Below are 12,739 nucleotides of genomic sequence, written 5' to 3'. Positions count from 1 at the left end.
ATTTTCTTAGCAGGAGAAGGTCTTTGCGTAGGCTCAGTTACAGCCTTACCTCTGGTGTGAGAGCAGATTCTCAGCCTCCTCTGATAACACTCCCCCAGTTTATTTATCTGAAATCACTAGAAAACAGTTATTAAGTGAGAAAGAGTTTAACAGAGGACCAAAGTAGCACTAGTGGAAAGTGTAGGTCCTCAAAGAGGTGGTCAGGTTATGGGCACCCAGTCAGGGGCTGGGGTGGCACAGGCGATGAATGGTCCATAGCACAAGGCTTCCACAAAATCTCATCTGGATGGTTTTATGTAAGTCCCTGAACCCCGAAGTTCCCTCAGGAAGGGCTCCTCATGATAGTGTCCTCCGTATGGCTATATCCTTAACTTTTACAGGGAGATACACCTCAAAACATCTTGAAATCCTCATTCCAGATTACCTTTATCTGAAAACCTGGTCTCACCACACAGAGCTCTCCCTCCTTTTAGGTAAATGAGGACTAAGTGTGTCATGGAGCTGGCCAGTGGGTCTCCACCACCATCTGTGGCAGGTCCAGCCTGCCAAAATCAGGATCCGCACCACATCCTGGGGTGAACAGAAGAAGGGGCTAGTCCCAGCAGGTATGAGAAGGCTTGAACGCATTTCTAGATGTGTAGTGTGGGCTCCAAGAGACTGCTTGGTTCAGAGGTATATCAGCCTGTTGTGAAGAACCCTTCTGAAGCCTTCCCAGAACCAAAATGAGAACTCAGACATTTCATTCAACTCTTAGATGAGAAGTGACATACATATACCTATAGTAGCACACTTCCAAATAGTAAAATATTATTGCTTCCCTAACACGTACCCTAACTGTTCATGGTGTTTTAGTCTTATAATTTTCTACCACATGAAATTCGCTATTTTAAATTTGGATTTAGCACCTGTATATTAATATATAAGATTTATTTTCTCTATACTCATCTGGACTTTTTAAAGGATATTATTAGCTATGTGAAATAAAATGGGAAAACTTTCAGTCATTATCTATGCTCTTATGCTGTTTATATAGCGTGGGGATTACCCTACTGCTTGAGAGTCTGAAAAAACCTGTCTGAGGAATCCAGGCAATATTTTTAGCATTTCTAAAAATTAGTGCATCCAATTTTTCACTGAAAGTTGGCCAATTTTCTCCTTCAAGTATTAATGATACTTACTTTCTATTTTCCTAGAAAAGTCTCCACCTTCTAGAGATTTAAAATTTATTAGCAAGATGTTGTACATAAAATTTTTTATAACACACTGTTTAAAAACTGTGAGATCTGTCATATATACAGAGACATAAAAATGCACATATGCAGTTTAAAGAGAGAATTGATCCTTATATTCCAGTCTTCATATGCCATAATACTCATAATAATTATTCTACTATTTATGGACATTTGAGTTGTTTCCAGTTTGGGGATACTTCTAGGAATAATCTTGGAATATCCTTCTTTTTATTTTTATTTTTTTTAGATGGAGTTTCGCTGTTGTTGCCCAGGCTGGAGTGCAATGGCACGATCCTGGCTCACCGCCACCTCCACCTCCTGGATTCAAGCAATTCTCCTGTCTCAGCCTCCCAAGTAGCTGGGATTATAGGCATGCACCACCATGCCCAGCTAATTTTGTATTTTCAGCATAGATAGGGTTTCTCCATGTTGGTCAGGCTGGTCTTGAACTCCCAACCTCAGGTGATCCACCCGCTTCAGCCTCCCAAAGTGCTGGGATTACAGGCATGAGCCACTACGCCTGGCCAGAATGTTCTTACATATGTCTCTTAGTCTAGAGCACTTGTGTAAGAGTTTCTCTGGTATATTGACAGATGAATAGAATTGTTTGTTGCAAGGTGTGTTGCAACTTTAACAGATAATGTTAACTGATTTCCAAAGTGAACTTACAAATTTATATTCTTACCAGCAGTATAGGAAGTACCTGTTGCTCCCCTATTCTTATTAACACTTATATTGCCAGACTTGGCAATTTCTTTTTTTTTTTTTTTTCTTTTAGATGGAGTTTTGCTCTGTTGCCCAGGCTGAAGTGCAATGGTGCGATCTCAGCTCACCACAACCTCTGCCTCCCAGGTTCAAGCGCTTCCCCTGCCTCAGCCTCCCCAGTAGCTGGGATTGCAGGTGCGTGCCACCGTGCTGGGCTAATTTTGTATTTTTAGCAGAGACAGGGTTTCACCATCCTGGCCAGGCTGATCTTGAACTCCTGACCTCAGGTGATCCGCCCACCTCGGCCTCCCAAAGTGCTGGAATTACACGCATGAGCCACCGCATTTGGCCTAGACTTTGTAATTTTTGCCAATTTGTTATGTAAGTAATGATATTAGTTTGTATTTCCCTTATCACTTATGAAATTCAACAGCTTTTCATAAGTATGTCAGCCATTTGGACTTTCTCCTTTATGAGGTATACGTTCAAGTTTTCTGCCCATTTTTCTATTGGGTTGTGTACTTTTATAATATTGGTTCCTAGAAGGTCATTTTATATTCTGGATACTGGTCCTTTGTCAGTTATACGTGTTGCAAATACATTCGCCCATTTTGTGGATTGTTTTTGTTTTAATGGTATTTTCTTGATAAAAATAATTCTTAAATTTAAGGTAATCAAAACTATGAACCTTTTCCTTTTGAGTTAGTGTTTCTTATCTCTTACTTTAAAAAACATTTTCCGGCCGGGCGCGGTGGCTCAAGCCTGTAATCCCAGCACTTTGGGAGGCCGAGACGGGCGGATCATGAGGTCAGGAGATCGAGACCATCCTGGCTAATACGGTGAAACCCCGTCTCTACTAAAAAAAAAATACAAAAAACTAGCCGGGCGACGAGGCGGGCGCCTGTAGTCCCAGCTACGCGGGAGGCTGAGACAGGAGAATGGCGTGAACCCGGGAGGCGGAGCTTGCAGTGAGCTGAGAGCCGGCCACTGCATTCCAGCCTGGGCGGCAGAGCAAGACTCCGTCTCAAAAAAAAAAAAAAAAAAAACATTTTCCTACCCCCAAGATATGAAATATCGTCTTCTAAAAGCTTTATAATTTTGACTTTCACATGTAGGTTTCTAGTCAATTTGGAACTGATTTTTGTGTGAAGTACAAGTCTAATTTCATCTTTCCTATATAGATAACCAATATTCCTAGTTTTGGGTTTTTTTTTTTTGTTTTGTTTTGTTTTAAGACAGAGTCTCGCTCTGTCGCCCAGGCCGGAATGCAGTGGGGCAATCTCAGCTCACTGCAACCACTGCCTCCCGGATTCAAGGGATTTTCCTGCCTCAACCTCCCGAGTAGCTGGATCTACAGGCGTGTGCCACCATGCCTGGTTAATTTTTTGTATTTTTAGTAGAGACGGTGTTTCACCGTATTAGTCAGGATGGCCTCGATCTCCTGACCTCGTGATCTGCCCTCCTCAGCCTCCAAAAGTGCTGGGATTACAGGCATGAGCCACCGCGCCCAGTCCCCTAGTATTTTTAATTGGAAAGTTCATCATTTCCTCATTAATTCTATATGCCATCCTTATATAAAAGGCCATAAATTTTTGGTTCTGTTTTTTGATTCCATTGATACAGTTGCCCACCTTTGAACTAACACTATGCTGTGTCAGTTTAGCTTTACAAGAAGTTTAAAATATGAGAGGATGAGTCCTCTCACCTCATTTTCAAGAGTGTGTTAGCTATTCTTGATTCTCTGAATATCCAAAACAGCTTTTAAAGACAGTTTGTCAAGTTAAAAAAAAAAAAAAAAACCTGTTGGAAACTTGATTGTGACCCCAGATTAGTGCTGTTTAATAGAACTTTCCACAGTGATAGAAATGTTCTATGTGTGCATGGTCCAATATGATCCCTGGTAGCAATATGTACTACTTAGCACTTAAAATATGGCTAATATGACTTAAGAGATAAATTTTTAAATTTAAATTAATTCAGCTGGGCATGGTGGCTCATGCCTGTAATCCCAGCACTTTGGGAGGCTGAGATGGGTGGATTACTTGAGGCCAGGCGTTCAAGACCAGCCTGACCAACATAGCAAAACCCTGTCTCTACTAAAAAGACAAAAATTAGCCAGGCATGGTGGCCTGTGCCTGTAATCCCAGCTACTCAGGAGGCTGAGGAACCAGAATCTCTTGAACCCGGAGGGTGGAGGTTGCAGTGAGCCAACATTGCACCAGTGCACTCCAGCCTGGGCAACAGAGCCAGATTTTGTCTCAAAAAATAAAAACAAAAAAAAAATTAATTCAAATGTAAATAGCAATATGTAACTAGTGGCTACTGTATTGGACAGGACCGCTACATTCTCCTCTCTCTGAGGAAAATTGACGTCTTTACAATATAGAGTCTTCCAGTTCATGAACATGGTGTATCTTCCATTTAGGTGTTTTAATGTTTCTCAAATAATGTTTGAACTATACTCCAGAAAGGAACTGATCAACTTTTATTAGATTTATTCCTAAGTACTTTATATTTTGAAATTATCATAAATATTACCTTTTTTGTATTTCATTTTAGAACTACTTAATGCTGGCAGGCATTACATATATATACATATACACACACACAATGTACCCTGCAATTAATGGCAATCTATATTTATATATACACACACATATATATTATATATATGCCATTAATTTTTTATTAATTGGGTTGTATCCAGTGTACCTATAGATACATTACAGAAGTTATATTACTAACTTGCATTCCTAGAATAAAGCTAACATGTTCATAATGTATTACCCCTCTCATTTACTGCTGGATTTGATTTGCCTGTATTTTGTTTAGGATTTTTGTATTCCACATGAGACTGGTCTGTAATTTCCCTTTCTTGCACAATCCCTTTGGGTTTTTGTATAAAAAGTATTCCCTCTTCTTTAGACCCTGAAAGAGTCTGTATAAGAATAGAATTATTTATTTCTTAAATGTTTGATAGGGCTTGCTGTTGAAGCTGTCTACACCTAGAGCATCCTTTGGGGGAAGATTTTTGACTAATTCCTTTAATGGTTATAGGACTAGTTGGGTTTTTAATTTATTCTCAAGTTTTCTGGGTTATATTTATTTGTCCATTTCATCTATGTTTTCAAATGTTTGTGATAATGTCCTTCATAATCTCTTCCTACTATCTTTCGAATATCTGAATCATCTGAATTACACATTCCTGATATATTTTTTTGCATCTTTTTGTCTTAATTAATCTTGCCAAAAGCTTCCCAATTTTACTCTTTTAGCAGACCAATTTTGGGCTCTCTTGATCATCTTTTTAGTCAGGTTTTCAAAAACATACGATACACCCATTTAAAGTGTACGATTCAATGGTTTTTAGTTATTCACAAAGTTGTACAACCATCGCTACAATCTAATCCTAGAACAGGCCCAAAGAAAGCCTGTACCTGTTAGCAGTTGTTCATTTCCCATTCCTGCCCCTCCTTTACGAGCTCCAGGCAGCCACTAATCTTTCTGTCTCTATAGATTTGCCTATACTGGGCATTTTATGTGAATAAAATAATACAATATGTTGGTCTTTTGAAATATTTTATGTGCATAAAATAATATGTGGTCTTTCGAAACATCACAATATGTTACTGACTTCTTTCACTCAGCATGTTTTCAAGGTTCTTCCATGTCGTTGCATGTATCAGTGCTTCTTTTTTACTGCCAAATAATGTTCTGTTATATAAATATACTGTCTTTTTTTTATCTAGTCAGCAATTGATGGACATTTAGGTTGTTTCCAACTTTGGTCTATTATTGTTTGCTCTTGCAAATAGCACAGCAATGAACATGTGAGTGCATACGTCTTTTTGATAGAATGATTTATTTTCTTTTGTATGTACACGGTAATGGGATTGCTGTGTTGAACCATAGCTCTGTTTTAAGTTTGTTGAGAAATCTCCAGACTGCTTTCCGCGATGACTAGACTAATTTACATTGCCACCAAGAGTGAATTAACAGTATTCCTTTTTCTCTGCAGCCTCACTAGCATCTGTTGTTTCTCTTGACTTTTTAATAATAGCTATTCTGTCTGGTGTAAGATAGTACCTCATTGTGGTTTTGATTTGTATTTCTCTGACGATTAGTGATGCAGAGAATTTTTTCATATGTTTGTTGGCCATTGTGTATCTTCTTTTGAGAAATATCTGTTCATGTCTTTTGCCCATTTTTAAGTGGGCTATTTGGTTTTTGCTTGTAGATTTGTTTGAGTTCCCTATAGATTCTAGATATTAGGCCTTTGTCAGACACATAGTTTGCAAATATCTTCCCCCATTTTGGAGGTTTTCTGTTTTTCTAATGACAGTTTCCTTTCTGTGCAGATGTTCTTTAATTAGGACCCACTTGTCTATTTTTATTTTTGTTGCTACTGCTTTTGGAGACTTAGCCAAAAATTATTTGCCAAGGCCAATGTCAAGAAGAGAATTTTCTAGTCTTGTCTTCCAGGATTTTATAGTTTGATGCCTTACATTTAAATCTTTAATCCAGTTATCCCAGCACCATTTAATGAATAGTGAGTCTTTTCCCCCTTGCTAGTTTTTGTCAGCCTTGTTGAAGATCAGATGGTTGGTAGGTGTGAGGCTATATTTCTAAGTTTTCTGTTATGTTCCATTCATCTCCATGTCTGTTTTTGTACCAGTAACATGCTGTTTTGGTTACTTTATTATATAGTTTGAAGTAAGGTAGTGTGATGCCTCCAGCTTTGTTCCTTTTGCTCAGGACTGCTTTGGCTATGTGGGCTCTCTTTCAGTTCCATAAGAATTTTTAATATTTTTTCAAAATCTGTGAAGAACGACATTGATAGTTTGATAGGAATAGAACTGAATTTGTAAACTGCTTTGGGCAGTATGGCCATTTTTATGATATTGATTCTTCTTATCCATGAGCATGAAATGTTTTTCCATTAATTAGTGTCATCTCGGATATCTTTCAGCAGTGTTTTGTAGTTCTCCTTGTAGAGACCTTTCACCTCCTTGGCTAGATGTATTTCTAGGTATTTGATTTTCTTGTGGCTATTATAAGTGGACTGTTTTCTTGATTTCACTCTCAGCCTGAACATTATTGGTGTATAGAAATACTATTGATTTTTGTATATTGACTTAGTATCCTAAACTTTACTAAAGTTGTTTATTAATTCTAGGAGGCTTTTAGCAGAGTCTTTAAGATTTTCTAGGTATAGAATCCTATCATCAGCAAAGAGAGATAGTTTGACTTCTTCTTTTCCTAGTTGGAGGCATTTTATTTCTTTCTCTTGCCTAACTGCTCTGGCTAGGACTTCCAGAGCTATGTTGAATAGCAATAGTAAGACTGAGCATCCTTGTCTTGTTCCATTTCTCAAGGGGAATGGTTCAAGCTTTTGCCCATTCAGTACGATGTTGGCTATGGGTTTGTCATAGATGACTCTTATTATTTTGAGGTATGTTCCTTCAATGTCTAGTCTGTTGAGGGTTTTTATCATGAAAGGATATTGAACTTTATTGAAAGCCTTTTCTGTGTCTATTGAGATGCAGTGTTAAGAGAGTAATTTCATAATGATAGTCAGTTCACTCTAAATGTATTTGCACTTAATAACATAGCTTCAAAATACATGAAGCAAAAACTGATAGAACTCCAAGAAAATAGACAAAACATAATTATAGTCAAGGTTTCAATACTCCTCTCCAAATAACTGATGGATCAAGTAGACAGAAAATCAATAAGGATATAGGACACTTAAATAAGAGTATCAACCAATTTGATTTGAACTCCATCAATAACAGAATAAATATTCTTCTCAATTGTACATGGAACAGTTACCAAGACAGATCATGTTCTAGGTTCTCAAACAAGTCTCAATACATTGGAAAGGATGTAAGTGGTACGAAGTATGTTCTCTGACCACAATGAAATCATATTACAAATCAATAGCAAAAGAGCTCTGGAAAATACTCAAATATTTGGGAACTAAATATGCTTCTAAACAACCCATGGATGAAAGAAGAATGCAAAATGGATATTAAAATGTATCTTACATGGAATTAAAATAAAAACACAACATATCAAAATCTGTGAGATGCAGCTAAAGCAGAAAGTTTGTAGTACTAAATGCCTACGGGGGTTGGAGGGGAGGAAGTAAAAAGGTCTCAAATCAATAATCTCAGCTACACTTTAAGAAACTAGAAAATGAAGAGCAAATTAAACCCAGAATAAGAAAATAAAAACAATAAAGAATAGACTGGGAATTAAGGACATAGAAAACAGAAAAATTGTGGAGAAAAATCCATGAAAGCAAAATCTGGTTCTTTGAGATCAAGAAAACTGGACAATCTTTGTGTAGATTCATGAAGACAACAAAAGAGAGGATTCAAAATTTCCATAACGGAATGAGAGAGTGGACATCCTACAATTATTAAAAAGATAACAAGGGAATATTGTGAGCAATTGCATGACAATAAATTAGACAACTTAGATGAAATTGCAAATTCCTTACAAGTCCAAAGCTCACTCAAGAAAAGGAAATAATAGCTCTATATGTGATAAATTTATTTAAACTTGTTAAAGAAATTAGCTCTATATTTGTTACTTAAAAACTTTCCCACAATGCCCAGATGCTTCACTGGTGAATTCTACCAAACATCTATAGAAGAAATAAAACAATTCTACACATATTATTTTCTAAAACAGAAGAGTAAGAAACACTTCTTAACTCATTTTAAAAGGCCAGCATTACCTTGATTTCAAAACCAAAGATATTACAAAATAAAACTATATAATAAATATCCTTTATGAACACCAGTGCAAAAATTCTAAACAATCAATCAATTGAATTTGCAACATATAAGAAGGATAATACATCATGATCAAGTGGAGCTTATCCCAGAATACAATACTGGTTTAATATTCAATTTAAAAATCAATAAATGTAATTCACTATATTAACACACTGAAAAAGACAACTCATGAGCATCTCAATAGATGCAGTGAAAGGATTTGATAACATCCATTACTGACTAAAAAAAAAAAAAAAAAAGGATTTTCAGCAAACATGAAGTAAAGAAGAATTTCCTCAATCTAATAAAGGGTATCTATAAACAACCTGTAGCTAGCATTATACTTAAAGAGGACCAAATTAATACTTTTTCCCTAAGATGGACCAAGGCAAGGATATCTGCTGTCATTATTTTTTCAACCTAGTATTATAGAGTCTTACTAGTGCAATAAGGCAAGAAAAAGAAAAAATACATATAGATTGTAAAGGAAGAAATAAAACTGTCCCTATCTGCAGATAACATGACTGCACGACCGTATATGAAAAATCCCAAAGGATCTGAGAAAACAAAATAAACAAAATAACCTCGTAGAAGAAATAAGTGATTTCAGCAAGGTCACAGGATATGAGATTAATGTATTAAAACCCCACTGTAATTCTATATATTAGTAATGAATAATAAGAAATTATAACGATAAAAGAATACCATTTATAGTAGCACCAAAATATGAAATACTTAGGGATAAATCTGACAAACAATATGTAAGATCTATACACTGAAAACTATAAAACTTTGCTTAAAGAAATAAAGAAGACAAACAAATGAAGAGATAAACCATGTTCACAGATTTAAAGACTCCATGTTGTTAAGATGTTGATTCTCCACAAACTGATAAATAGGTATAATATCAATTAAAATCCCAGCAGGCTTTCTTGAGGAAATTGATAGCCTAATTATAAAATTCATATGGAAAGCAAAGGAACTAGAATAGCTTGATCTTGAAAAAAAATTTTTGGAGGATTTATATTACCTGATTTTAAAATTCACTACAAAGCAATAGTAACGAAGGCAGTCTGGAGACGGTGACAATGTTGACAAATGGATCAACAGAACACAACAGAGTGTCCAGAACAATACCAAGACATATATGGTTAGTAAGTTTTCAATCAAGGTACAAAGGCATCTCAATAGAGAAAGGACAGCTTTTTCAGTAAATGGTGCTAAAACAATTGGATATCCAAATGCCACAAAATGAACTTGAATCCATACCCAGCACCATATTTTTTTAAAAAAATTAACTCAAAATGGGTCATAGACTTGAATATAATGCCTAAAACTCCAAAACTTCTAAAAGAAAACATAAGAGAAAATCTTTAAGATGTTGTTATGCAAAAATTTCCTTAGATAGAATACCAAAAGCAAGGTCTATAAAAGAAAAAAATCAGAGATTGAACTTCATCAAAATTAAGAACTTCCCTCTTTGAAAGACACTATAACTGGGCATGATGGTTCATGTCTGTAATCCTGGCTACTCTGGAGACTCAGGTGGGAAGATCACTTGAGCCCAGGAGTTCAAGTCCAGACTGGGCAATATAGTAAAATACTGTCTCAGGAAAAAAAAAAAAAAAAAAGACACTATTAAGATAAGAAAAGACAAATCACAGACTGAGAGAAGATATTTTAAAATCATGTATCTGATAAAAGACTTGGTATCCAGAAAAAAACAGCTGTCTCAACTCAATCATAAGGAAACAAATCAATACTAAATGGGTCAAAGATTTGAACAGATATTACACCACAGAAAACACATGGATTACACATACACACATGAAAAGAAGTTCAACATCATTGGTCATTAAGAAAATGCAAATTAAAACCACAATAACATCCCACTACTCATTTATAAGAATGTAGAATTTTAAAAGACTGACTATATCAGCCAGGCGCAGTGGCTCACAACTGTAATCCAGGCGTAGTGGCGCACGCCTGTAGTCCCAGCTATTCAGGAGGCTTAGGCAGGAGAACTTCTTGAACCCAGGAGGCAGAGGTTGCAGTGAGCAAAGATCATGCCACTGCACTCCAGCCTGGGCAACAGAGCGAGACTCCATATCAAAAAAAATTTTAAAAGACTGACTATATCAAGTATCAGTGAGTATGTAAAGCAACTGGAACTCTCAGATACTGCTGGAAAGAGTGTAAAAATGGTTTAACCACTTTTTAAGAAATTGATATATCATATTTGTATATATTTTGGAGTACATATGATATCTTGATGCATGTGTACAATGTGTAAAGATCAAAGCAGGGTAACGGGGTATCCATCACCTCAAATATATATCTTTTCTTTGTGATGGAGACAGCCAATTCTTCTCTTCTAGCTATTTTGAAATATACAATGAATTATTGTTAACTATAATTTCCCTAATGTACTATTGAATACTAGAACTTATTCCTTCTATCTAACTGCACTTTTGTACCCATTAGCCACTTTAGAAGGCAGTTTGACCGTTTCTTTAAAAGTTAAACACACATTCCATGTGACTCAGCCATTCCATTCCTAGATATCAACCGAAGAGAAGTGAAAGTATATGTCTATTCAAAGACTTAATATATGAATATGCACTGAAGTTATCTAGTAATAATTTAAAACTGGAAACAACTCAAATGCATATCAACAGAGACTAGATAAATAAATTGTGTCTATCCACACAATGAAATACTACTCAGCACTGAAAAGCATAAGTAGTTGATGAAAACAACAATATGAACCTCTAAGTAATCATGCTTAGTGAAAGAAGTCAGACAAAAAAAGAGTACATTCTTTATAATTCCACTTTTATAAATTCTAGAAAATAAAAAATAATCTTTGGTGTTAGGTGGTAGATCAGACACTGGTGACAAGATGAGGCTGGAAGGATAAATAAAAGAGGAGTACAAGGAAACTCTGGGTGTGTTTGATATGTTCCCTATTTATCTTTTATTAACCATTGTTATGAGTATATGCATATTTTAGAACTTACAAGATTGTATTCTTTAAATATGTGAGTTTATTGTACATCAATTGAACCTCAAAAATCTGATAAAAACAAACAAAACAAAAACAAACCTAAGGGGAAAACAGTTATTACCTTCAACTTATCCACCTCATAAAGGTCTTCAGTAGCATTTCTGTGTGAGTTAGTGGATTTACTCAGAGCCATTGCTGTTACCATCCCTTCGCAACAACTGCAAAAAGAGGGAAAAAAAGAAAAAGAGAACATACACACTCAGCATAACCTATTTATTGTTGGTTCTTCTTCTAAGTTTAAAATGTTACAAATCCAGACACAGTGGAAGTTCACCATAATAACTCAGCTACTGACTCACCAAGGAGAATAATTTGTCTCCTCAGTTTCTTACCCTTGTCCTCCTTCTTCCTTCCATCCCTCTTATTCTTGACCCTTGGTAATATTGAATTGAAATGAAGGGAAAATTTGCTTAGACTGTAAGAGCTACTTTCTGAATTTAAAGTAATCATAGCATCAAGCTTGCATCTTAGATTATAATTTTCCAGACTTCATCTTTATTCAGTGGAAATTCAGCTTTTCAGATATAAGGGCTTGTGGGTTTTTTGTTTTTGTTTTTGTTTTTCCATTTTGTAAAAAGATGTTTTGGTTGGCATTTAGTGAAGCACAGAAAAGTATACATTCAGGGCCAGGCATGGTGTCTCATGGCTGTAATTCCAGCACTTTGGGAGGCCGAGGTGGGCGGATCACTTGAGATCAGGAGTTCGAGACGAGCCTGGCCAACATGGCGAAACTCTGTTTCTACTAAAAATACAAAAATTACCCAGGGGTGGTGGTGCACGCCTGTAAATCCCAGCTACTCAGGAGGCTAAGGCATGAGAATCTCTTGAGCCTAGGAGGTGGAGGCCGCAGTGAGCCGAGATCACGCCACTGCACTCCAGCCTCGGTGACAGAAGAAAACTCTGTCTAAAAAAATACATGACAGCACATAGGAAATTACAATATTCTTCTT

General features: G+C 36.2%; 1 protein-coding gene across 1 annotated transcript in view; it reads right to left on the bottom strand.

Annotated features, from left to right (window-relative positions):
• AXDND1 (axonemal dynein light chain domain containing 1) overlaps window positions 1–12,739 on the bottom strand; it is a 161,920-nt gene that overhangs the window by 20,463 nt on the left and 128,718 nt on the right. The window contains exon 19 of the mRNA XM_030936362.1: window positions 11,851–11,947. Coding sequence (XP_030792222.1) covers window positions 11,851–11,947 — 97 coding nt within the window. The remainder of the gene's footprint in view (window positions 1–11,850; window positions 11,948–12,739) is intronic.

This window comes from Rhinopithecus roxellana, chromosome 8, assembly GCF_007565055.1.
Source record: "Rhinopithecus roxellana isolate Shanxi Qingling chromosome 8, ASM756505v1, whole genome shotgun sequence".
In the NCBI taxonomy this organism is placed as follows: domain Eukaryota; kingdom Metazoa; phylum Chordata; class Mammalia; order Primates; family Cercopithecidae; genus Rhinopithecus; species Rhinopithecus roxellana.
This window is presented reverse-complemented; position numbering and strand designations above follow the sequence as displayed.